General features: G+C 47.4%; 1 protein-coding gene across 2 annotated transcripts in view; it reads left to right on the top strand.

Moving 5' to 3' along the window:
* Nucleotides 1-25,935, top strand: part of eif2ak3 (eukaryotic translation initiation factor 2 alpha kinase 3) — a 29,658-nt gene extending 3,723 nt beyond the window's left edge. The window contains exons 1-18 of one of the 2 annotated variants that reach the window (XM_023951248.1): nt 2,115-2,392; nt 5,394-5,523; nt 14,713-14,907; nt 14,983-15,113; nt 15,299-15,563; nt 15,666-15,828; nt 16,295-16,423; nt 17,242-17,364; nt 17,459-17,688; nt 17,885-17,997; nt 18,910-19,032; nt 19,168-19,317; nt 19,414-19,948; nt 20,189-20,362; nt 20,624-20,797; nt 20,880-20,981; nt 22,513-22,575; nt 23,896-25,935. In XM_023951248.1, coding sequence (XP_023807016.1) covers nt 2,370-2,392; nt 5,394-5,523; nt 14,713-14,907; nt 14,983-15,113; nt 15,299-15,563; nt 15,666-15,828; nt 16,295-16,423; nt 17,242-17,364; nt 17,459-17,688; nt 17,885-17,997; nt 18,910-19,032; nt 19,168-19,317; nt 19,414-19,948; nt 20,189-20,362; nt 20,624-20,797; nt 20,880-20,981; nt 22,513-22,575; nt 23,896-24,078 — 3,006 coding nt within the window. In that variant the 5' untranslated portion in view covers nt 2,115-2,369 and the 3' untranslated portion in view covers nt 24,079-25,935. 2 annotated transcript variants of the gene reach the window in all.
* The last annotated feature ends 235 nt before the right edge of the window (nt 25,936-26,170 follow it).

The raw sequence follows: 26,170 nt of genomic DNA, 5'->3' as shown, positions 1-26,170 counted from the left end.
AAGTGATTTTTTATTTTATTTTTCATAATGTTCCTGCTTAAGGAAACCGGCTGAATTTATTAGGTCAGTTGCTATTTTGGAGCCTGTGGCAGCAGCACTGCAGTATGGGTGGAGCAGAGGCAAAAAAGGTGTGATTCTCTGTCAGGAGGGAGGGGGGGGATGAAAACAGAGCTGGCTGCTGGTTAGTAAGACCACGTTGTCTTGTTTTCATTCTCCTAGTTTCATTACTGCTTAGCAACAACCAATCAGAGGCTGGGATCCGAGCTGCGGCGCAGCCAATCTGGTGGTGGAAGTGTGGCGCGACAGAGTTTGGATTTTTACCACGTGTGAGGAGGGAAAAAGAGAAAGAGGGCGATGGTAACACTTCTAGTGCCGCGTGTTTTTCTACTTGTACTGAGAAGTCTTTATTTATTTTTTTGAACCACACCCTTTGCAGCATCGGTCAATGGTCCAAACACCCCTGCAGCTGCTTCAGCAAACAGACCCGGTCGTCTTTATTCGTGTTCAAAGAGGCTTCTCCAAACACTGACCTCTTATTTAAGAGTTTCTGTGTTATTGCTGTAGGTGTCACTTTGATTTAAGGACACGCCGATTGACTGATTTGACCTCTATAGGTGTGACACTTCCATCCAAAACTCTCGTTTGGTCCGTTGTGTTGTCAGCGTATGCAGTGAAGGTTTGTCTGCAGCGCGATGGGCGCGGCCGGCGCAGAGCGCCATCCATAACTTCCTCCCCATGTGCTTGTGTTTTTGCTCTGCCTCTCCCCCGACTGCACGGCTGTGCGGCAGCTGAACTCCACGCTCCGGCGTGCGTCCAGGCCGGTTCGCTGTTGCATGGTTACAGACGGTCCTGCCTTGTGAGTGGCTCAGAGTCTGCAGAGTCCTTCCTGATTGGCTGAGCGGCGGGGAAAACAGTGTCTCCATTGGCCGCTGGAAGGCGGGGGGCTGCTGGGATTGGGCCGTGTCAGAAGCTCCTCAGAGACTCATCCTGTGTAAACATCCTGGTTGTTTCTTTCAATGAGAGTGTTTACCAGCAGCAGAGTCTTTGCCGGTGTGCGTAGACTGAAGCGGAGCGTCCCCGAGGATCTCAGTCTGCAGAGAGCCCAGCTAATTGGCTCCCCACTCCACCGTATGCTTTGTGATTTCAGAAGCACTCAGCACTATTATGACACTTTGAAAGAGGAAGAGGCCAGGACACTAACAGCCCACAGACTGGTGGCACACTTCACTACAATCCCTCTTTTCATTCTCCATTCAAATGTCTTTTTCTGCATCTGTCACGGTTGTCGGCGGCGGCAGTGGCAGCAGCGCCGCAGGCTGCATGTCCTCCCTTTGGTGCCGTGCAGAGCTGCAGCGTCTCGGAGTTCAGACGTAAATAAACGGCCTGCAGTTCCACGTGAAACTGTCAGACTCTTTGTTTTGTTCCAGTTACTGTAAATAGAGGCCGTTGGATTACTTTCTGTTCTTCCTTACCTCTTCTAGTCTTCGCCATTACCACATTAAAACCAAGTTAACCCCCACCCCAGGAGGAAAAAGGAGGGAAAGGGTGCTTTCATGTTCCCACCTGGAGGACAGAGAGCTAACAAAGGCTTTCCATCAGTCTTTATTTAAAGAAGACTTCCCCCTTGTTCCACCTCTGAAGATGAACTCATTGCTCTCTGTGACTTTTCCCTCACTTCTGCAATTCACAGAGTAACTCTGGGAGGGGTGGGGTGGAGGTCGAAGGGGGCTGGTGGAGTGAAGGCCTCCAAAGCATCCACCCTCTCAGAGAGCAGACTGCTTAGCAACAGCCAATCAGCCTAATATTTTTGGCAGGGGCTCCCAGCCAATTGAGAGAGTGAAAGCCGGCTTCAGCTCTGAGTCTTTATTGGTGCTTGGGAGGAAAAACATTTTTCTTTTGCCTCCTTCACTTCAGTGCTCGCACAGAGACCCGTGATGCTCACAGCAGGTCCTGGCTCGCCGTTTGGTCCAAACCTCCTGATCCGGTTTGCTGCAGCTGAGCTCGAAAGAGTTTCAGGTCCAAATCAGAAACACACCTGCTGGTGATGTTCGTGATGAAGCATGTTCCTGCAGCTCCTTTTTTTCTGAAAAGTTTCATTCAGACTTCAGGAGTGTTTGCTGTCTTCCTTCAGTTTTATTTGACCCTGTGTTTCACCTCAGCAGCTTCTCTGGAGCCGCTGCAGTTGGCGACAGTTCAATCCCCAAAAGTCTGCGTGGTCCACAGAGTAGACCGCCTTGGTTCTGACTACAGCTTTGGAGCAGCGGGCGCTCAGAGACCGCATGCTCAATCGACAGGCTCTGGATGGTTAAATCAATCTAAAAGCCCAGACGACAGAATCTCCTGCAGACAGATCCAGATCAATAGTCCGGATGAGGCCAGCGGCAGCCTGGATGTGAGTGATGAGCAGAGCAGCAGAAGCTGGAAGGCTTGTGTGAAGGATGGAGCTGCAGGTTTCCATTCATTCATGTCAGCCTGTCAGGAGGAGGGAGCTTCAGAAATGTCTGTTTGCAGATTTCACAGCAACCTCCAAACAGAAACAAATCTGCAGCAGCTTTTCCTCCGAACACAGTGGATTCAGGAGCGTTCATGTCCGGGACAGAAACTGAAACCAGAGCTGAAAACCACACAGCTTTCAAAAAAAAACAACAACATGATAACACCTCAAAGTACTGGACAGTCTTCTTCATCAGCCCGCAGTGGGATTCTGATTGGCCCGTGAGATCATACTAAATGTGCAGTACAGCTGGCCCGCTTTATATTCGGTACCGCTAGTACTACAAATCAGGGTTGCACTATATAATCGGTTACCGATATTTATCGGCCGGTAGTGGACAGTGTGATGTTATGCCGATAATTCCACTTTATTTGCACGGGTAGTCACAACTTGTCTGCTCATCCCGCCCAAGTCATTATCTTGCATCACTACTACAAATCCCACAATGCTTTGCTAGTAAGTTGGCATGCAGTCGAAACCGGCGAGCACTCCTTTTTTCTTTTGACAGTTATTGACAGCCACGCTCCAGCTACATCGTACAAATTTATTTCACCTTCCACAAAAATGGGCAAAGGAAAGATGGACACCAGGAGCTTTGAAGACATTCATGCTTAAATATACGGTTTTGCTCGCCTCAGAGCCTGACCCAGGACTTTGATGAACTTACATTTAAGAAAAGATGCCAGGTATCCGGCTTAGACCAATGTGCAGAGTAAATCAGAGTGCACTTTTATTACTGCAAGGCATGGTTTGTTAAAAGTTTTAAAGTAGGATTTTTTATTTAATTACATTTTTGGTTCTTTTGTTGTTGGCTTTGACAAAGATTTACTTTAAAAAGAAACTTGAAAGGATACGGAGAGAGACGTACTTTATCTATTTAAATAAGAAAAGAATACCATGTGTCTTTTATTTCAAATTATATTTCTCATGTGTTTGTAATATAAAGCTTTGGTTGCTCCAGATTCTGTGTTTAAGCAAAACTAACCCCCCCCCCCCCCCCCCAATCCTCAAAAACCCACCGAATGTTGCGCACACTGAATTCACAGTATGTGAATGTGAGTGAAAAGGATTTCTGAGCACCGGGAATGACCCCCACCCCCCCACCCACCACCACCTTTTCTTCCAGTGATCTTCGTGAAATGAAGTCAACCAGCATAACCAAAGTCTTGTTCCTATTTGACTTCAGGAAGAGGTCGCTATCTTGAAGCCACTAATTAAAACTCCTCCCAACTCCTCGAGCATCACTGGAAAAATGTTGATTTTAAAGTTTGTAGATTTTAGCGTTACTGTGGCGAGCTCTCAAATGTGGCGTTTTCCCTGTTGCTCGCCCTATTTCTACTGGATTAATGTGAAAATGTAATGCATTTAAAACCTATCACTTAATACATGCATTCATAAGGGCTGATGGGAAATAAGCGCTGGCTTCCTTCTGTCTCAACAGTCCCGCCAGCAACTCGAGGGTGAATTTCTACGCATTACGTTACTTTTTTTTTTTTTACTTGCATACAAATTCTCAAAGGATTAAAGCAAAAAAATCCTCAAAATAAAAACATGGAGGCTACACAAGGGCAATCTGGTTTTTTAGCACCTCCTCATTAATATCGTCACAAACTTAAATAAATGTATATCATATAGTAGCCTACATAGTGCAAAGGCAGGTTGCTCAATGGCACTAGGGCAGTGGAATGCTGTTCATCCCCAGGGCAAAACTTGCACTTAACTGAAATGTTTTTGTCTTTGTTTTCAACCAATTGGAAATCATTTGAATATCTCCAGTTGCCGAATGACCCAACATATTCATCCACGTCCATATTTCTGGTCTCTTCAGTTTGGTTTGACCAATCTCCAACTCTGCATCGGCACACACGAGTCACCAACTGTTTTCTTTTATTAATTAAGTATCTGGTTTGTTTTATTTCACCAAGAAGTCACCAATGGTTTCACTGCACTAAAATGTGCGTAATGAAGTTACGAGGCTTTCTGTATTCTAGTCATTGTAATTTAATTACTGAAATGCGATCTGTAATCCATTACATTACTCTGTTACGGACAAAAATAATTACAGTAATCCGTTACTTCGGAATTCATTACCTTCAACATTGGTGGTGGGGGCAGAAAGGGGTAGAGTGAGGGGTGTGTAGCAGCTGTTCAGCCATTGTGGGCGGGACTCCAAAGGGGGCGGCGAGGGCCACTTGCAGCTTTAGTATTCTTTTTCTGTTTTCTGCGTTTTTGGATTTGTTTTTAGTATGTATTAATAGAATGGGGCTGACGTCATTTCTGTCAGAGAGTTTTCCAACTCATTTGGTGACATTTCAAAGGAAAGTTTATTCTGGACTTTACATGTTCTATTAGGGTTTCTGCCCCCAAACAGTTCTGAATGTTCTGTCACTCCTCACAGAACACAGCAAAGATCCTAATCTTTCCCCCCTTGGTTGGTGGAGGGTACTTGGTTTCAGCCAATGGCTCATTTGGGCTGCATCCACTTCTGTTAACATTCAAGCTAACAGCTGTAGACACAGTTCAGACAGGCTTTGGTGTCTGCGTCGGAGCTCATGGTCCTTCACACGTCACTTGAGATGGATTCACATTCCCCATCAGTGTGATGATGGTGATGGTGGAGTCCTTCATCCTTGTGGTGTCAGTGAAGTCCCAACACTCTCTGGTCCTGTTCCATAATTCTCTTTCATGAAGCGTCCAGCCTTGTCGCCCTTTCAGACATATTTGTGGCTGAAGGTCGTTGTAGCTGCTGAGCTCCAGAAGACAATGACACGCATGTCGCCTGTGATGGCAGGAAGCTGAAGGAAACGGCTCCCGCAGACAGAGCCGGCCTTGAACTCTAGCGACCGTAAGGGAGTGTGTGGAAGTCCATTTGATGATGTTTGCGTTCTGTCCACCACAGGTCTCTCGTGATCATCAGTACCCTGGATGGACGGATCTCGGCTCTGGATCCTCACAACCAGGGCAGGAAGCAGTGGGACCTGGACGTTGGCTCAGGGAGTTTGGTGTCCTCCAGCCTCAGCAAGCCTGAGGTAGCTCCACACCCCTTTTCTTTTTCTTCAATTCAAAAGCACCTCAACCCTACAGCGATGTCACACAGCCAACACGTACATTTTTTCCGCATATTGCACGGATGGAAAAGTGAGACAGGTTGTGGTCTTTACGGAATTTTCACAGAAGTACAAATACGCCACGCAAAGAAATACGTACATCAACAGAGATCATGAACTGTGTGTGATTATTGCTCTGTTTGTATGTAGTTCGTTAGTGATTCATGGGTCAATTCAGTAATTTGAATGTGATTTGTGTGGCGTATACATAAAAAGTCTTAGACATACGTGGAATGGTCGTGGAAGGACACAAATTTGTGTATGCATATCACAAAAATCACACAATTGCATAAGATTTATGTAAAATTTGCATATAAAGTAAACTGCGTGATTCTCAACCAACCAAAAACTTTGAACAGCTCAAACCAAATTCAGGTGGAAACCCTCGACGGACTTTGACGAATGACAAACGCAAGAAACACTTAAGAATGACGTTGTTACGCCCCCTTTGTGTCTAGGGGTGCTAGGGGGGGCATAACATAAAAAAGTAAAGGTTTGGCTACCAAACAATCCAACAATAACTAAACGTGAAGTTAAAAGGCTTCAGGGTGAACCAAGGCCAAAATAACAAACAAAACCCCAACTAACTGAAACATGTAATCTTACCTGTAAATTAAAGGAAAGGGAAATAAATGACAAAACTCTAACCTCCCTAACCTAACAAAAACAGGAGAAAACATGTACTAAAGAAAATGGCGGTTCACCCCTACAGCTTCACTTAAATAACTATAAACCAAAAGACTAATCAGAGTGGGCACAAAAATACAAACTACGAAAAATAATGTTACTTTTTTTTATGTTATTCCCCCCTAGCACCCCTAGACATAGAAGGGGGCGTAACAACGTAGACCACGCCTGAATCACGAAAGACCAGCATTTCATCCGTGGACACGTGTGTGACACGGCCTTCAGATCTTCATCTGCTTCGCTCCGTTTATGGAGAAACCCTTTGATGGGTTTTCCAGAAACGCAGAATGAACCGCTACATCTGTTGGTGGGTGAAGATCTTCACTTCTGCAGCGCTGAGGTCTCATTTGGAGATTAAAAATCCAATGGGTTCCTGACTGCTCCTGCAAGGTGGTGCAGATGGTCCGTGCTGGACCTGAATTGTGTTTTGCCTGAGCAGTCGGCCAAGCGGGGCTGCTGCAACTTTCCCTCCATGAGCACATGTTCACTACCATTGAGTGCTGCACACGCTTTCCCCCACATGAATGTGAAAGAAGCTGCTGCGCCGCCTGAGGGTTGCTTCCTTTGTTGGCTGTAGTGGTTTACACATGCAAGCACAGCCGGAGCCTCTTCATGTGTACATGTTCATGCAGACGCTTCACAGCAACATACAGAAAGGGAAGTGCAGACCAGAGCGCCACGCTCCGAGACGCGCGCTGCAGACATGTTTCCTTTGATGTGGACCCGCTCTCTGTGGAGCGTTGCCTCAGGGAGGACGCCTCTGATGCTAACGAGGATCTGGGTGTCTGCTGAGATGGGTTCAGGCTGGTCTGCTGGTGGTGGAGGGATACGCTGAGATCTGGTGAGCGCTTAGTGTGCTGCAGCAGACCGATCTAGACCGTCTTCTGATGACGGACACATGTGACTTCAAGAACCTCTAGAGTGTGATCTGGTTTAGGCGTAGAAAAAGGTTCAAATTGATGTTGTAAAGGATACAGATATGTATTGAAAAATCAATCTAGACCCCAATATCAGTGGAATGCCACTGATAGATTTGAACAAGTGTTGGCAAAACCGGTATCAGATTTATTGTAACGTAAATGATTGCTTTCTGTCAAACTTCTGTCAGTTTCTCTACTTGTTGCGTCTCCACTGTATTTCCCTTTTTATGTACATCTGATGCAAACACAAAGACGTCCAATCACAAGCCTGCGTTTTCCTAGTCGGGCCAATTACAATTGGCTGAAGGTGAACCACGGTGAGAGTTTGTCCACTCAGTGGCCTTGTGGAAGGTCGTGGGTTCAATCCCAGGCAGAGTCATACCAAAGACTTTAAAAATGGGACCCAATACCTCCCGGCTTGACACTCAGCATTAAGGGGTTGGATTGGGGGGGTTGAACCTTCAAATGGTTCCCGATCGCGGCTCGTCTGCAGCTCACCGCTTCCCCAGGGGATGGGTCAAATGCGGAGAACAAATTTCCCCATTGTGGGATAAATAGTCAACTTTAAACATATGATTTCCATCTTTTTGATCACTGGAATCAATTAAAATGACAAACTTTTATCTGAACACAAAGGACAAGACAGTCTAAAAGACCCAAAAGCAGGTTTGAATTTTTGAAGCTGTTGTGTCCAAAAGACAAAACAGCGGGAACTAGTGGTAAATAAAATAATTAGCAAGAATAAAACAGATTTTTTTCCTGTTAAAAGGTATTTTTATTTAAAGTTTTAAATACCAAATAAATAATAAATATGTAAGTCAATTTCTGTGAAAGAATTGTCAAAGGGTTGACGGAATCTGCTGTGTGTCGCTTCGTGGACCATATATAGAGATGCATATTGTAATTCAAGTATTTTATTGAGTTTTAACAGTTTACATGCATAACAAATCCCCTCATCCCCGCCCCCCAAACAAGAAAAAGGAATAGAACATAAAGCAGTGAGGATTACCAGGAACAGTTTCCTAAACATGGTATATTAATGAGTCATCATTAAGCCATCATTGATGGATAAAGTGTACTATTTTTCAGTCAATGATACATTTTGACTTCGTTTCACAAGCACCATTTTCAATATTTTTTCTTTCCACATTTTTAGCGTTGGGATTTGCGGCATAATTTCATAATAAGACGAGCGCATCTCACCAGTCTAGTTTTCAACACTCTGAATGTAGTTTGGCTTAGTAGTGGCACCTCTTTTCTGTCCCCTAACAGGCATAGTCTTGGTGATTTGGGAAGTTCACATGCCTTCCAACCCTGTATAGACTCCAAAATGGAGAGATAAGTGAACGCTCCCATATTCATCTGACACTTCCAACACTGACCAGTTTCACTAACTCCCATCACATGAAGTCTAGATGGAGTGTGGTAATACCTGTGAAGTATTTGACATTGAATAAATTTGCCTCTGGCTTGGAGACGCGCATTGATTTATGTGTGAGGGAAACGTACACAACCCTAATTACCATGCAAACTTTCAACTGTAAACAGATCCAAACAATGCTTTTCAGGATGTCTTCATTGTGTCATTCAGACAGAGGGCCTGTTGGCCGTCATTCCACGTCAACATCCCAGAGGCTGAGTGTCTTGATTCTGGATCCTACTTGACGTCAGGCTCTGTTTTGTGGGATGGGATTTAAATAAAAACAGGATGCTTTGTGCCTGCAGTGGAAGCATGCAGCAGAAAGGCTGTCATGCCCAATTTAGAAGGACTGAATGCATCCTCGTTTACATTTCAACGTATCCTCAGGAGCATGCCGCGTTTACTCAGCTCAGACTGTGACTGAGGGGAACGTCTCTACTATCAGAATGAATGCAGCTTGGCTCTTATCTGCAGACATTATGTTCAGATATGATTATTACTTATGCCGTCTCGTTCTCGACACACTAAGACCGTGCGCGGAACAAAGCGGATGAAGTCCACAGGAGGAGAACGCAGACCTTCAAACATCCTGGCGTCGTGTGTTGTGACAGAACTGAGGCGAACTGAGGCTATGAACTCATTGACTCTTGCTGTGATGACACTTGACTACTGCAACGCTCTCCTTGTTGGGATTCCTGGCGGGAGCCTGCAAAAGCTTCATCGAAAACTGCACTGCTAAGGTCCTGACGAGGAGACGCAAATTTGACCACATCACTCCTGTTCTTCAGTCAGTCACTTCACTGGTTACCCATTCGTTCCAGAACTCACTACAAACTCTGTCTCCTCTCCTACCAATGCGATTGAGGAGACAGTCCATTGAACTACTCCTGCCTACCTTAGTAAGTTCCTTTCCCCGCAAGCCACTTCACGACTCCTCTGCTCAAATTTCACTCCTTCACCAACCAAGAACCCGGCTGACCACAATGTGAGAGCGTTTCAGGCTGCTGCCCCTCGACTCTGGAACAACCTTCCAGATTCCCTCACAGCCCCACAAAGCCTTGACACCTTTAAAAACGGCTTAAAGATATTCCTTTTCAGGACTTTTGTTGTTGTTGTTTTGTTTTTCTTCCTTCTTATTTAATAACCATTGATATTCCTGCTTTATAGTGTAGCGCTTTGAGAGTTTTCCTCAAAATGTAAAGTGCATTCTAAATCAAATTTTTTATTATTATTGTTATTATGACACTTGTGTGTGTCAGAGTGCGTTTGTTTGTTCTGCTGCTCCGCTTCTTCACCCTCCTCTTCCCATTGACAACGTCTTCATCAGTCCTCTCTGTGTCCCGGAGACACCAGTCTGCTCAGTGATCCGGGGCTGGGGGGGGGGCTGCAGACACGCCATTGGCTCGCCGTGACACGGCGGCGAGGAAGCAGCCAGTCACCTGCTGCTTCTGCAGAGACTTGCAAACCGCTTTGTCTGCAGAAAAGGAAGTCGGCAGGCGCAGCTCCGGGTGTCAGAGGGGTTGAAGGGTATCGCTGTGTGTCCGTGTGTGTGTGTGTGTGCGCACGCGGGGGGTTTCTTTGTCAAGTGACTCATGCTGAAGGGGCGGGGCTAAGAGGATAAGGGGTGGCCTGATTAGTGAGGTGAGGTAATGGCTCAGAGCAGAGGTGATGTCATCAGATAGCACACTTGCGTTCCTCTGCTGGCATGCAGCGGGGATGAATGAACGCTTGATTGATCCTCGCAGCTTAACGGGACGGGCAGTAATTCTTCCAGCCGGCATAAGAGAGGAAAACAGCCAGGCGGGCAGTATTTTTGTCAGGAAGTCGATGCTTGATGTTTGGTGGTCCCAGCTCTCCTCACCAGCCTTACGGGCCGTCCCTGACCCTCTTTGTGAAGGGGCGACCCCGTGTGAGTCTGCAGCTACACACAAACGCACAACAACTGTCTGACAACAGCCGCTCAGCGCCCGTTTCCCAGGAGATGCTTCCACCATCAGATGATCCCAAAACATCTTCCCACTCATGTGGATGAATGAACTGATGAACAAAACGTGTCCGAACCACAGCAGGAGGACATGCAGGGCGGTTCTGTGTTCCCACTGAGGGAACATTCAGAAAAACCGCTAAGACTTGAACGAGTCGGAGCTCTTTAGAGATTAATTGGTCCATAAAACCCACAGCAAAGGGAGACGATAGAGAAGAAGGCATTTATGCTGACATCTTTTAAATAATTTACTATATTTTTTTTCATTATTTTAATATTTTAGTGTCCCCAGAGGTAGAAATGAGATATGTGAGCAATTACTTTTAATAATTTTGTTTGTTTATAGATGTCATAAATCAGAGAAAATCACGGCCTATTTCAGAAACGGTTTAATCCAAACCGAGCAGACAAAGACATGGAAACAAACCGGCTGTGGGTGGGCCGATCATCTACTGTTCATCAACTTCAAAGCCTGAATTTCATTTTCCATTCCATGGAGCAGCCTGAGGCTCCCTGTATTATGCCCCCCCCCCCCCCCCCCCCCCCCCCCCCCCCCAGTAAAAAACATTGTTTTCATTAAATTTTTGCTGAATTGTTTGTGTCAGGAGTTTAGCGTTGCTTACAGCTCAATAAACCGAAGCCACGGAGCAGGATTCGCTTCAGAGCGACCAGGACGTCCCCGTCAGATCCTGCTCCGTGGATCCAGATGTTGTTCCGTGGATCCACATCCTGCTCAGTGGATCCAGATCCTGCAGGAAGGCGTTTTTTATAAAGCTCCATTATTAGCCCCACAGGCTGAAGGTTGTGGGTTCAAATCTCAGAACAGTCACAGTCTGACTGCATTAGGAAACAATTCTAAATTAAACCAAAAATAAAACTGAGAACTTACTTCAATAATTTTATATCAGCACTTCCTCTGTTGTGGGATCAATAAAGTTCTGTTCGATAAAAAATGATAGAAAAAAAAAAGATTTTTAGTTTCTTTATAATAAATTCTGAACATTTTACTTGTTCGTTTGTTTTCCTGCTGCCTTTTTGATCCTGAATCTTTTTATGCATAGATTAGCATGTAAATTTAAAAAAAATCTTTAAAATCTCATTTTAAAAATATTTAAAAACGACATGATGAAACGATGAATCCATTCCTATTTCCATGAGAGCACACTTAAATATATCTTCTGATGGATTTTCTGGTCTTTCATAGTATATCTGAGTATCAGAAAGCAGCCAGGACCCGGATCTGAAAACAGCAAAACTCTTCTCCAAATGCTGAAAAAGTAAACAAATAAATAATTGAAGATCTTTCGTTCAGTTTTTCTGTTCAGTAAAGAGAGTTCGCAGCTTTTTGTTGCAATGACCTCCAACAGCACAGACGCCAATAATTCACAGAGCAGGAGAAGAGAGGAGACGCGCCGCTACACCTTTAAACTCTGCTCCGGTTTACCTTTTGGAACTGAAGTAAGTTTACATACAGCAGGAGTCAGACCTTATTTCATTGTGAGTGTTGCAGGGAACTTCGTTTCCAATGTTTAGTAGAAATTTTCTCTCCACACTGATTGTTCCAGTGTGATGCGTTTGTAAAACTGAGACGGAGCGGCTGAAGGCTGGATGGTGGCTGGATGGTGGCTGGATGGAGGCTGGATGATGGCTGGATGATGGCTGGATGGTGGCTGGATGGTGGCTGGATGGTGGCTGGATGGAGGCTGGATGGAGGCTGGTTGAAGGCTGGATGATGGCTGGATGGTGGCTGGATGGAGGCTGGTTGAAGGCTGGATGATGGCTGGATGGTGGCTGGATGGTGGCTGGTTGAAGGCTGGTTGAAGGCTGGATGATGGCTGGATGGTGGCTGGATGGTGGCTGGATGGTGGCTGGATGGAGGCTGGATGGAGGCTGGTTGAAGGCTGGATGATGGCTGGATGGTGGCTGGATGGTGGCTGGTTGAAGGCTGGTTGAAGGCTGGATGATGGCTGGATGGTGGCTGGATGGAGGCTGGTTGAAGGCTGGTTGAAGGCTGGATGATGGCTGGATGGTGGCTGGATAAAGGCTGCATGGTGAGTGTATGGTGGCTGGATGGTGGCTGGATGGTGGCTGGATAAAGGCTGCATGGTGAGTGTATGGTGGCTGGATGGAGGCTGGTTGAAGGCTGGATGGTGGATGTATGGTGGCTGGATGGAGGCTGGTTGAAGGCTGGATGGAGGCTGGATGAAGGCTGGATGGTGGCTGGATGGAGGCTGGATGATGACTGCATGGAGGCTGGATGGTGGCTGGATGGTGGCTGGATGAAGGCTGCATGGTGGCTGGATGATGGCTGGATGATGACTGCATGGAGGCTGGATGGAGGCTGGATGGTGGCTGGATGATGACTGCATGGAGGCTGGATGGAGGCTGGATGGTAGCTGGATGATGGCTGCATGGAGGCTGGATGGAGGCTGGATAAAGGCTGGATGGTGGCTGGATGGAGGCTGGATGGTAGCTGGATGGAGGCTGGATGGAAGCTGGTTGAAGGCTGGATAAAGGCTGGATGGTGGCTGTATGGAGGCTGGATGGAGGCTGGATGGAGGCTGGATGGTAGCTGGATGGAGGCTGGATGCAGGCTGGTTGAAGGTTGGATAAAGGCTGGATGGTGGCTGTATGGAGGCTGGATAAAGGCTGGATGGTGGCTGTATGGAGGCTGGATGAAGGCTGCATGGTGACTGGATGGAGGCTGGATGGAGGCTGGATGGAGGCTGGATGGAGGCTGGATGGTGGTTGGATGGTGGCTGCATGGAGGCTGGATAAAGGCTGGATGGTGGCTGTATGGTGACTGGATGGAGGCTGTATGGAGGCTGTATGGAGGCTGTATGGTGGCTGCATGGAGGCTGGATGGAGGCTGGATAAAGGCTGGATGGTGGCTGTATGGAGGCTGGATGAAGGCTGTATGGTGGCTGGATGATGGCTGGATGGAGGCTGGATGGAGGCTGGATGGAGGCTGGATGGAGGCTGCATGGAGGCTGGATGGAGGCTGGATAAAGGCTGGATGGTGGCTGTATGGAGGCTGGATGAAGGCTGCATGGTGACTGGATGGAGGCTGGATGGAGGCTGTATGGAGGCTGTATGGTGGCTGCATGGAGGCTGTATGGAGGCTGGATGAAGGCTGTATGGTGGCTGGATGATGGCTGGATGATGGCTGCATGGAGGCTGGATGGTGGCTGGATGGTGGCTGGATGGAGGCTGGATGGAGGCTGGATGGAGGCTGGATGGAGGCTGGTTGAAGGCTGGATAAAGGCTGGATGGAGGCTGTATGAAAGCTGGATGATGGCTGGATGATGGCATCAGGTGCAGCGTGACTCATCCACCCTCTGGAGAGTCCCTCCTCTGACTAAAGCCTCTTTGCAGCACCCACAATGCTATGGTCTTATCCCCTCCTGCTTTACTTTGTAAATGGATCAGGACACCCCCCCCCCCCCCCCTTGAAAGGATGACGTCACTGCTGCCCCCAGTTCTGCTCTCTAGTAAATCATTTTGACGTCTTACTCCAACCTAGTTTCTCTTTCTAAGCACAAAGCTGCTCCACAGACAGAGGAGAATGTGACCACAGCTTTGACTGCAGCGACACCAGACTATCCCATCCCAAACCAAACGGACACTTTCAACGTCTGTCCTTGTTGAATACCTATGAGGAAAGCCCTCTGACAGTCGGTGGTGGTTGTTGACATGCTGGAGAATCACTGTTGTCCTGCAGATGAGCCAAAGCAGCTGAGGTTAAGTCAGGATTAGCGTTGAGGTTGTGCACCGATCTCATCTTTGCTGTGGTCTCCATTATCCAGACTCACTCTACCCGTGATACGAGATCTTTGGATTGAAGATGGCTGAACCAGTCACCCAGTCGCTGTGTCATTTATGTACAAGTCTGGAGCTGTGTGTTTGTGTGTATTTAGAAGCACAAACGAAGCTTCTACACACATGTTTCTGTATTAGTGTTGAAATCCCTTTGATTTCAGTTTCTGCATCCACTTCAAATTTAAAAATGAAGCCGAAACTGTCGGAGGATTTCTCTGCTTTAGCTTCCTGAGACGAACAGTTGGAATAAATGAGAAAAATGCCGTCCTTTCGTCTTGCAGGTGTTTGGCAATAAGATGGTCATTCCCTCTCTGGACGGTGCCTTGTTCCAGTGGAACCGGGACAGGGAGAGTATGGAGGCAGTGCCTTTCAGCGTCGAATCCCTGCTGGAGTCCTCGTACCGCATCGGAGAGGACACCGTCCTGGTCGGCGGCAAATCACTCACTACTTATGGCCTGGGGGCTTACAGCGGCAAGGTCTGTAACAAACAAAAAAAACAGGTGTGTTTCAGTGCATCAGGAAGGCAGAATAACCCCAAATGTTGAATGCAGCTTCGTTACATTTGCTCTGCGGGGGGCTGCAATCGATGGGGTGAGGATGAGGGGGAGGCTGAAGATGTGCTCCTGCTTCAGAGGACCCAGAAGACCGTGCGTGCTGTCAGGCCTCGATCAGGAACAGAGAAGTGAGTTCTCAGTCGGCCGTACACTTCTTGTCTGTGCTGGAGTTCACTGGGTTTGTGGCTCGTTTCTTTGTCTTTGTTCCATTTGACAGAAGAACATAGACAAAAAAAAAAAAAAAGCAGCAAACATTCTGATGTCTTTATTTTTTCTTCACTGTGCAGATGATTTAGTGTGGTTCTGGTTTCAGGTGGAACTTCAGTGTCGGAAACTTTGAGCTGAAACTTCTTCCGGAGATCCAATCTGGAATGAACTTCTTGGAGGGAGAAATGACAAACGAGGACCCCTGGAACGACAACCAGAGGGTCATCACAGATGAACCAAAGGACAGGGAGAAAAGGGAGGACAAACAGAACCAAAACCAGCACTCGGACCTCGTCATCAAAGTGTCTGTTCCAGATTGGAAAGTCATGGCCTTCACAGAGCCCAACGAGCAGCTGGTCTGGGAGCATCAGGTGCGCTGCTGGACAGCATTGATGTTCAGATGTTTAAAGAACTTGAGGTGTCAGGTCTGTGTCTGCTGGGCTTGTACTTACGCTCTAACACCTTTTGTGTAGTTTTGCACGCCCATCGCCTCCGCCTGGCTGGTGGGTGGAGGGAAAGTTACTCCAATCAGCCTGTTTGATGACACGGGCTACAGGAGCCAGTCTGAAACCGAAGACGAGGACGACGAAGATCCAAGCAAGAGCCGGGGTTCCGCAGAGTCGAGCGTCTACCTTGGTGATTTTATTTCACCTGGAAAATTTTGGATTAGGCTGTGTCCGAATTCCTTCACTACATAGGGCACTATCCAAATCTACTATTTTAAAATGTGGTGCCCTAGAATTTTCCCAGAAGTCTCTGCGAAAAACCAGTGTGCATCGCTGCTAACTAGATAGGCAAAGATAGACCACAATGCATTGTGTTTGAACAATTTTTGTATAAAATAAGTGAGTCAAGTCAGTCAACATTTTCATCATCAGAACACAGTGGATTCATAAATAGTCGTAAAACGCTTGTATTGATTAGATGTTCATTAAATTGGTGGCGTCATAGTTCCTAAAAGAATACAGTTGTGAGCATGGCGTCCGAATTGCTTTTAAAATCCAGGGCACTAGTTAGTCATTGGGAATTCGGACATAGCCTTAGTCTATTTCAGACCTAAGACAAAAGCTGTTGGTCAACCATCTGCTGATTTGTTTCTCAGGGATGTTCCAGGGACAACTTTACCTTCAGTCATCAGTAAGAATCACTGAAAAGTTTTCTGCCAAAGCCATCGGGTCAGAGAAAGACAACATAATCCACGTACCCGTCGTTAAATGGAAGCCTCTAATACGTAAGTCTCTATCAAGCTGAGTTTGTCGTGCTAAAATAACTAAAGCCTTAGTCACAACTGCTGGTACGGGTGGAGGGGAGAAAGGGGCAAACCTGTACGGGACACGCAGGTGGTAGAAAGGTCGTAGGTGGCTTGGTGAGCTCATAGAGCCAAGATGTTCATTTTTTGCTACGGGCCTGCTGTGAGTGACAGACTATAGTGAAAAGGTATACAACATGCAAAATGAAGTATGGGTGGAGTAGATGAGATGCAGATGTGTCCTACGAAAGTCCTGCAGACCTCTCAAGGAGGCAGTTTGTCTTGTTAGACCAGACGATTGGACAACCGGAGCATAGTTTACGTGGACATCCTACAGGAAGCTGGGGGGGGTTAAGGAGTCAGTACTCACACCTTAAGGACTAGAGTACGGTGTGAGGACATCGTACGACAGCATCACAAGCACGTGGACCTTACATTTTACCCAAAAATACTTCACGATTTTTATGAGGAGCCTTGAAGTGGCCGTACGAGCCGCAAGGGAACAGCAAGACGCACCTGCACTCCCCTGAAGATCCAGCTGCTCCTCTGTACGGACCCGGACAACCCAAAAACCCATGCGGGTGCATGTGCCTAAGGCTACAGACTGTTGACTGTATAAACAACTGGAGAGATTGGCTTTGACATCACCCTTAGAAAATCCCCCATGCCACCTTTTATGATTTGTTTATGATCTGTATTTTTTTTATTCCACGGCTGTTGTAGTGAACTTCAGCTTTCAGTGATGCTCATCTCAAACACTAGTACGCATTGATTTGTAAAAATCCATCTTCTTCCTTTAGATTCTCCGTCCCGGACTCCAGCTCTGGTCGGTTCTGACGAATTTGACAAGTGTCTGAGTAACGACAAGTACTCCCACGACGAATACAGCAACGGAGCCCTGTCCGTTCTTCAGTACCCATACGGTCCGAGCTCCATGGCAACCGCAGGCAGATGCAGAGATGCTGGCCCGACGGGACGGAGCTCACTGACGGATCTGTGCGTTTGTCCTCTCTGCAGACAACGGGTACTTCTTCCCCTACAGCAAAGGCTACCGGGAGAAACGCGACAGCGCCATCAGCCTGATTGGAGGGAACGAGGCCGCCTCGGAGAACCGCAGGAGAAAAGACCCGGTGCTGCTGCTGCCCTGGTGGAAGGAGATCCTCGGCACCATCATCTTCTGCATCGCCACCACCACCTACATCGTCCGCAAGTTCTTTCACCCTCCCGCCCCCGTGGCCTACGTGAGGGTAAGAGCTACAACATCTGTGGACTGCATGAACTTTTGTCAAAGAAACTTTTTCTGTGGTTCTTGTTTTTTTTTTTCCACAAAGCTTAAATCATAAACACGTTATGTTTCATTTTCATGTTTAATTTATGTTTATAGGATTCTAATTTCAATGATTCATGAGAATCTTTCAGCTGTTCTTCTCCTCCCCATCACAGCAACGGAAAGAGTCAGAGACTCAGTGCCAGACGGACTGTAAGTTCGACCTTGAAGTTGTGGAGTCCAGAGAGGCGGTTTCCATGGAGATCCGCTCCAGTGAATATGTGTCCAGGTAAAAGCATCAGCAGACACAGCGTATTCTGAACTTCTTACAACTTTGCTGCCGTCTTGGGCATCGTTGCGCTCATGCTCACTGTTCGGGGTGTAGCTACAGGTTGAAAACTGTTACCATGGTGACCTGCGGTCTTCCGATAGGACACGGCAGAGATGGGTGGTAAGAGTCACGGCAAAGCGTGATTGGCTAATTCGGCCGTTCATCATCTAATAGAAACGGATCTGCGTCCAGTCCTCGCAGACGCAGCCTCGCCCGGCGCCATCTGCTGCAGGGTCGACTTGTCAGCTGCTCCCAGATGCTTCAGACGGGGTTTTTATTTTACCTTCATGTCACGATCAACACCTGTGATGGATGAACTTCACAGCTGGATGCAGCCTTAATGGTGAACGGCGAGGGTTGATGTTCATCGTGATAAAACCGTTGTAGCTGCAGATTGTTTTTTCTGCTGGTGCTGCCACCAACTTTTGCTTCACGAGTCCAGTTTTTGTTTTTTTTGGAGGGATTAAATGAGAGGAAAGTAAGACGCCGTGTTCTGTGAGGCTGCTCTGAAATGAAACCGCAGTGGGGCGTGTCTGGAGTCAATCGTCAGGAGGGAAAACGGGAAAGCGCCCTCACATGACCGCAGACGCATCTCTGTTCTGCAGCCGGCATGGCAACCTTCTCTGCTCTGATTAATAATGGATGCGTCCCAAACTCACAATAATTACCGTTATTCAAGTACATCTGGAAGTAAAATGTAGTTTTTTTTCCAAACAAAAAATAAACACGAAATACCTACGTTATGTTTTTTTTTTCATGTCACCTTTTAAGACTCAGTGCTCAGTAGAGGTCAGCTGAGGAGGCACACAGAATCCATGTCCTGTTGTAGTTTTAGAAACCCCGCTGACCAAAATGTGGCCCCCCCTGCAGGTACCTGACAGACTTTGAGCCGATGCAGTGCCTCGGCCGGGGGGGATTCGGCGTTGTGTTTGAGGCACGCAACAAAGTGGACGACTGCAACTACGCCATCAAAAGAATCCGGCTGCCCAACAGGTATCGTCGCTCACGGGTTGCACACCAGCCCCACAGAACACATTTGTCCTCGGGAGCAGAACTAAACCCAGAGTTACGCCTGCAACAAGCCCCGATCCAAAACCGACCCAAGTCCAAACCTGTTCTGTTCTCCAGGGAGCTGGCCCGGGAGAAGGTGATGCGAGAGGTGAAGGCGTTGGCCAAGCTGGAGCACCCGGGGATTATCCGCTACTTCAACGCCTGGCAGGAGAGCCCCCCCGAGGGCTGGCAGGAGGAGATGGACCAGAGGTGGCTGAGAGACTCCAGGTTAGTCTGGTTTTTTACCGGCCAGCCTCCTCACTCTGAAAGAACCAGAGGTTGATTTAGTTTTAAAAGTCTCTGCGATTGTCTTTTCCCTCCCAGTGCTACCGACTGGCCAATGAGCTTTGTTGACCACATGGAGGCGCTGTCAGTCAAAGTGCCCGTGTCCAGCTCTGTGTGCCCCTGCGGGCCTGACGGCGACTTTCTGGGGGCCTCTGTTGTGGAGCGCGCCCTTCTGTCCAGCAGCACCGTGGGCTTTGACAGCGGAGAGCCGTCCTTTCAGCCTCTGCTCGGCCACGACAGCCTGATGTCTGAGAGGGACAGCCAGGCCGACGCCTCGGACACGCCCCACTCCTTCGAGCTCTGCCCCCCGCGCGGACCCAGCGACTGCACCTCCTCCTCCTTCGATATCGTGTTCGAGGACTCTGGCTGCGACCGAGACGCAGACGCAGACACGCAGTCGGACTGCAGCGCGGCCAGCCCCAACCCGGAGACGGACAGGAACAGTTCGTCTTCCTCTCATACCAGACAAGCCCAGTCTGGCCCCGCCTCCTCCTCAACTCCTGCCAGGCCAACGTCTCTTACCCTGGCTCTTCCTTCAGCTCCTCCAAGCCAGCGAGTCCAGCCTTCACCTAAGGTTTTCTAAAAATCTGTTCCTTCTGCTGTGACTGTTAACGTTTTAGCGCTTTTTCAGTCCAGTCCCACTCTGGTCCAGTTATTTTCAATCATGAAATAACCAGACCCTTTGTTGATCTATAACAAACTGCCCTGCAGGCTGCAGGAAAATGCGTCTCTCTATGATTTTTTTGTTTGTACGTTTGTGTTTCCAGTGTGAATTTTAAACGGCACCTAATCTAATTGGTCCCTGTACCTCCAGGTGTACCTGTACATCCAGATGCAGCTGTGCCGGAAGGAGAACCTGAAGGACTGGATGGCTCAGCGCTGCCTGCCTGAACAAAGAGAGCACAACCAGTGTCTGGACATCTTCCTGCAGATCGCTGAGGCCGTTGACTTCCTGCACAGCAAGGGGCTCATGCACAGGGACCTCAAGGTAACGGCAGAGCCGGCTGGAAGGCCTCACCTCTGTTCTTTGGTGAAGTTTGAACCCCGTGAAAATATCTTAAACATAGCGTGTGCTGATTTACTTCAAGGGGAAGCCTCGACAGAAGTGTGAAGCTGTTAGTCTGGAGCTACTGATGAATGTTTGATCTGCATAGATATCTTCAGTTTTTCGGCTTTAATTAGTTAGTAGAAGTGTCCAAAGCTCAGAAAGCGTGGTAAAAGTGAGAGCCGTCTCCTCTGGGCCCCGCAGCCCTCCAACATCTTCTTCACCATGGACGACGTGGTCAAAGTGGGGGACTTCGGCCTGGTGACGGCGATGGACCAGGAGGAGGATGAGGACGAGCCCAGCACTCTGACGCCGGCCCCGCTTCTGACCCGGCACACGGGCCAGGTGGGCACCAAGCTTTACATGAGCCCGGAGCAGGTGAGAAACGCCACGAGAGAGCGCCGCCTCCCCCCCTGCAGAGGTGTGCGTCCACTCAACTCCGCTTCCATCCCGCCTGCAGCTCTCCGGAAACTCCTACTCCCATAAGGTGGACATCTACTCGCTGGGTCTGATCCTGTTCGAGCTGCTGTATCCCTTCAGGACGCAGATGGAGAGAGTGAGGGTGAGTGAGCAGACAAAAAGCATGGACTTTCCTGCTTTGGTCATTTTTCTGTGCGGCCTTCAGACTGAACAGTGAGTGCACCGCCAAAACTCTAAAAAACTCCAAGCGTACTTCTTTGATTTCTTGTAAGGTTAAGTCTCTACTCTTGAAATGAGACGAGTGATGGTTAACTGAGACGGAAAAACTCATTTGTGGACTTTTCTCTTATGATTTGCTGTAAAACTAGTTAGAAACCCGGACTCTTTTATGAATAAAACCATCAATGGTGTCTAAATAGAGGGAGACCTTCCTGTTGAGCAGAGCTGACCCTCTGTGCCTCTGGCTTGATGGTTGAATGTGAAATTCCATGTTTAGAGCACGACTGAGGTCAGAGCTGATGTCTTCACGGCAGGAAGATTGATGCTGTGACTCTTCTCTGTGAAGGCATTGCTGTTTTTGTTCAAAAACTAACTACTGTATGATTTTTTTTCTTCTTCATTATGCTTTTTTTCCCCCCCCACTGAATCCGAAGTCCTCCCCTAACCCTTTGGCTTCTCCCTAAACCTACATCTATCCCTGCGAGCGGAGAGATATGGAACGAATTCGGAGGTTGCTACCACTCGTCGATCTATGTTAGTGCGTAGCCGCTGGCGCTCAGAAATTACAGACCAACATCCGCTGTATAACTTTTAAAAGTCACTTAAAGACATGTCAGCTTCTGTGCTTCAGAGCACAGCCACGTGAAGAAATGCACGACACAAGCGGATATCCGGCCTTAAGTCGCTACAGCTCCTCCTTAATAAAAACACTTTTGGACGCCACTACGGCTTCCTACAATTGGAGCAACAGGGAGGAGCCAGAAGGACAGGGGATTCATTTGGATTCGGACGACTTATAGTCTGAAAAACGGGGTATACGTCAGATCCTTCTCACTTTAAGTTTCTGTTATGAGTGAAAATGTGTCATATTTAGGATAAAAAGAAGTCTTGACCCAAATTATTACTTAAGAGTCGTTGTCTAATAGTCGTTGGTCTAATAGACCAGAATATTTGGTGAGATTTGTTAGTTTTTCTTTGCAGGTTTGATTCCTAAATGTGGCGTCAATTCCACATTAATGTTTTATTCCTAACAGTCAAATCACTGCTATGACGCCCCCCCCCCCACTATTTCAAATTAAAAAAGCGAGCTACTGAGCAATCAGCCCATCTTTTTTTAATGTCCAAAGAGTTTTTGGATCAATAAATGCACTTTCTAATGTCTTATGAGCCGATCTTTAAAGAGCCATTTGAACACTGAACTGTAGCAGAATCCTAAACGATAGTCTATACTTGGCGATTCTAAGGGTTATCGTTGTCTTTGTTCCCAGCTGTTCTGCTCTTAAAAGCTTAGTTCTCTGCTGTAGGAGCAGCCTTGTATTTGTGTGTGCGAGTGCTCCTGCGCAGACGGGCCGATGCTCTGCTCTCACTGCGCCGAGCAGCTGGGGACCTTTGTCTTGGCGACAAAGGCGGTCTTGGTGCAGCTGCGCTCACAGGTGTTTGCATCCTTCTCCTAGACCCTCACGGAGGTGAGAGTGCTGCGCTTCCCAGAGGTCTTCTCCAGAAACAACAGTCAGGAGGTGAGTGAAGGTCGTCTGCTGCCATCTAGTGGCACCACACACTCATGAGTCTGGGTTCACTTTGTGCCCCAGCAGCTGTAATACCACTGTACAGTCATTCTGTGCTCAGTCACAGAGAAAACAAGCATTTTATGAGTTTCCACCTAAAACCTGAGCCGGTCTTCATGAACACACAGCTGACATCCTGCCAACGGGAAATGGTTTTTTTAAGCCAATTAAATAATTGGGTCCTTTCAGCAGGTATTGAACAAGTGTACCACATTAGTTAAATGCCCCTTTTGACCCGTTAAATGACTAATTATTTAAAATAACATTGATCTAAAGCTAAACAGGGGGGTATGTTAGTCACGTCATCTGGGAGATAAACGACCTTCAATAATAATTTAATAAACGGGATTATCTGGATTAGGTTGACTCCAAAGACGATTAGATAAGTAGACCTACAAATGTCACTGAAGTGCACCAGAAACATGATTACTGTTGTTAAAAATCTGACAGAGTAGTAGATTTAGCTCTGTAGAAAGAGGTAGTCTAATAAAAGCTAAAGAGCACTGATCTAAAGAAGAAAATCACTAGAAAGTGTTGAATTTATCTGTCCAGGAAGTTGTTTTTACTATGCAAACTATCCCATAATAACATCTAACAAACAAGGACTTCCACACAAGCATTAAAAAAAAAGTAGACATTTTGCTAAATGCAAAATTACTGCAAATGAGATGTTATTCCATCCAATAATTAGTATTTTTTGTTGGTTTAAAGCAAATGGTTCGTGTTTTTGGAGTTTTTCTGTGCCTCCTTGAAGTTCATTGTGTTTAGAACGTGTGCGACTCGTTTCAGAATAAAATGTGAGCAAACTTAGAACAGATTCTTGGTACAAATTGGCGCAGCTTTATAAATCCTCATAAAATCTAAAACTAGCACTTCTTCCCAGAAGATACTGTAAATCAAAATTTTTGTTTTTTAAAATGTTGCCAATGAGGGTCAGTCTAAGCTGTAAAATGACATCCTTAAAGTAAAAATACATGTTTTTCTATTGTCAAGAGTTTAAACTAAAATGGACTCATTTTAATAATAATAATAATTGTCTTATTTCTAGATATCTGAGACAAAAACGTTGCTTGAAAAGGCGTTAAGCCGCCTCAAACCTGCTCAAATATCTTCAATGTCTAAAAACAAGGTTTGAAAAGTTTCCAGTCAGTGATTTTTCGGACTCCTTCAGTTGTGTTCATGTTGTGTTGCGTGCGTTCATCTCGACAGGATGTCCGTGTTGCATCACGGCGGCTCTGATTGCACTCGGCTGTGTTTTCTGTCTGCTTCCAGCTGGGCATGGTCCGCAGCATGCTCTCCCTGAGCCCCAGCGAACGCCCAGAGGCGGCCGACATCACAGGAACGCCCCTCTTCCAGGAGCTGGAGCTGCCTTGCCGGCTGGCTGTGAGGCAGCGCTCCCGCACCTACAGCTCATCTTCAATGGGCCGGCCCTCACGCCAAACCTCCGCCACCTGAAACACGTGACTGCGGTGACCCTCGGTGACCCCTCTGTTGGGAGGCCGGGTCCTCCTGAAACACAAAGCCGCAGAAATCCGCATCGCTTTTTCAGGAGATCCTGCACAGTTTGGGGTTTTTGTGTTTCGTTAGTTTCAGTTCAGACTGTCCCACAGAAGGCAGGCATGTGTTCATGACCACAACCGCCAACCGCCGATGGGTGTAGATACTTCAGCTGTGGATGATAAACACGTCTGCATCATGGCGGCTGATCTCCAACTGAAACCTCAGTCTTGGGCTCCTCCAAACCTGCTGGAACGCCTTCTGGGTCGGTCAGTGTTCGCTCACCTTCACCTCGCCCCACACCTGCAGGACGACTCTCCACAGGGGACCTTTGACGCCCACCATCCTCCCGATTCCAGGGACCTGCTGTCCACATCCTCTACATGCCTGACCCGAAAGACCAAAAAAGGACCTTTGCCCTCTCTCTTTTTTTTAAAGAGTTAGTAACGTATTTCCTAGAGAGAAGCTTTCCATCCAGGCCAATCACCTTGAGGGCGGGGCCAGTGACCCCTCAGAGGGAATGCTGGGCATTTGACTGGTGTCTCTATGGGGAAGTGTGGTGCTGAATGTGAGCTGATGGGTTTTTCTCAGAGGGACAATCATTTTCTAACTGTACATATTCTCTGGGGGGGAACCTCGTTTCTCTCCGTTGTTTTTTTTTGGATCTTGTACAGACAGTTCGACTTGTTAAAGGCTTTTTTTTAATGAAGAAACTGTAAGATAGTGTGATATACTGTGACACGGGAGGCGAAGAGGGGACAACCTCTGCCGTTAACGGAAAGCTGAATGTCATGGTGGGACCTCCAGACACACGGTGGCGGTCACCTCTAACAAATTGTTCATTGTTTTTTTTTGTTTTGTTTTTTCTCATTTTGCTCTTTAGTGGACCCGACCGGAGGGTTTGGGTCTGAACAGCTGGGGGGGGGGCTGCTGCAGGTACCAGAGTGCCATTTGAAAGTCAGTGAAGTGTACTTTTCTGTAACCGATAACTCGCCTCGTTATCCGTCTTGACCCGACCCCATCCCGCTGGTGGAAACACGGCACACCGGGGCAGAAAGCGCCGGGTCGACCCTATGCACTGCGGGGGGGGCCTGGACCTGATCACATGATCCTCTTCTGAAGTGCTGGGAGAGTCACATGACTTGTTAGGAACTACACACACACAAACTCTTATTTTGTAGAAGTCCTCTCAAAGACTGTACTTTTCCAAAAAGGAAAACCTTCATTTTTTTAACACAAAGTGCAGTTTTTTTAGAATTCTGCTGTGTTTTTAGACGACTGCAGAGCCGACTGATGATGCTCCTTCATCCGCCCTGAAGAGCGCCGTCCTCGCTGGTTTAACGGGCTCTCCTCCCGCCGCCGTGAACTGCAGAGGTTATCATGAAGCTTCCAGAGCTGAAAGGCGAAAACGCTCTTCTTCATCAAACCCTTTTTGGACAAACCTTTTGTACAATTTTTTTCTACTTCTTAGTCTTGGTCAAAGAGTTTAATGTTGGTTTGAGGAAACATTTTCATCCAGTAGGTGGTCTGGAGTTACTGAGAAGGTGAGCTTCGATGATGAGGAGTCCAACTTTCCCAGCAGAACACCCACCTGCTCCTCTTCATCGTGTTGATGAAGTGGTGTCCTCGAGCCCCGCCTCCCATCACACTGTCCATAGTGAATTTGTAAATATGTCAGTTTGCTTTATTTATGTTTTGATGCTGCGATCAATCCTCGCTGGGTTGGAGTTGTAATGAATGTGCTTCCCGGAGCGCGTTGGAGTATGACGACTTCTTAAAAGTCTAAGTTTAATAAACTCTTCTATTCCATTCGTACAGCTGTGCGCCTCTCATTCCGTCCGGAGATTTGCTTTGTCTCCAAAATAAGAGAAATATCGGCAAAAACAGACTTCATCCCAGGGGCGGAGCTATGGGGGGTTGGGAGGGGGGCAGCTGCCCGCCCGCCCAGCAAAAAGCTTTGCCCCCATAATCTTTGAGTCAATATTAGCATCTTTATTGAAATGGAGTAAGAAATCAGCAATACTAGCCCCTTAAAGCATTGAAAAAGCTG

Source organism: Oryzias latipes, chromosome 22 (genome assembly GCF_002234675.1).
Source record: "Oryzias latipes chromosome 22, ASM223467v1".
NCBI classification, from domain to species: domain Eukaryota; kingdom Metazoa; phylum Chordata; class Actinopteri; order Beloniformes; family Adrianichthyidae; genus Oryzias; species Oryzias latipes.
Note: the sequence above shows the minus strand (reverse complement) of the source record. Positions and strands in the feature narration are given on the sequence as shown.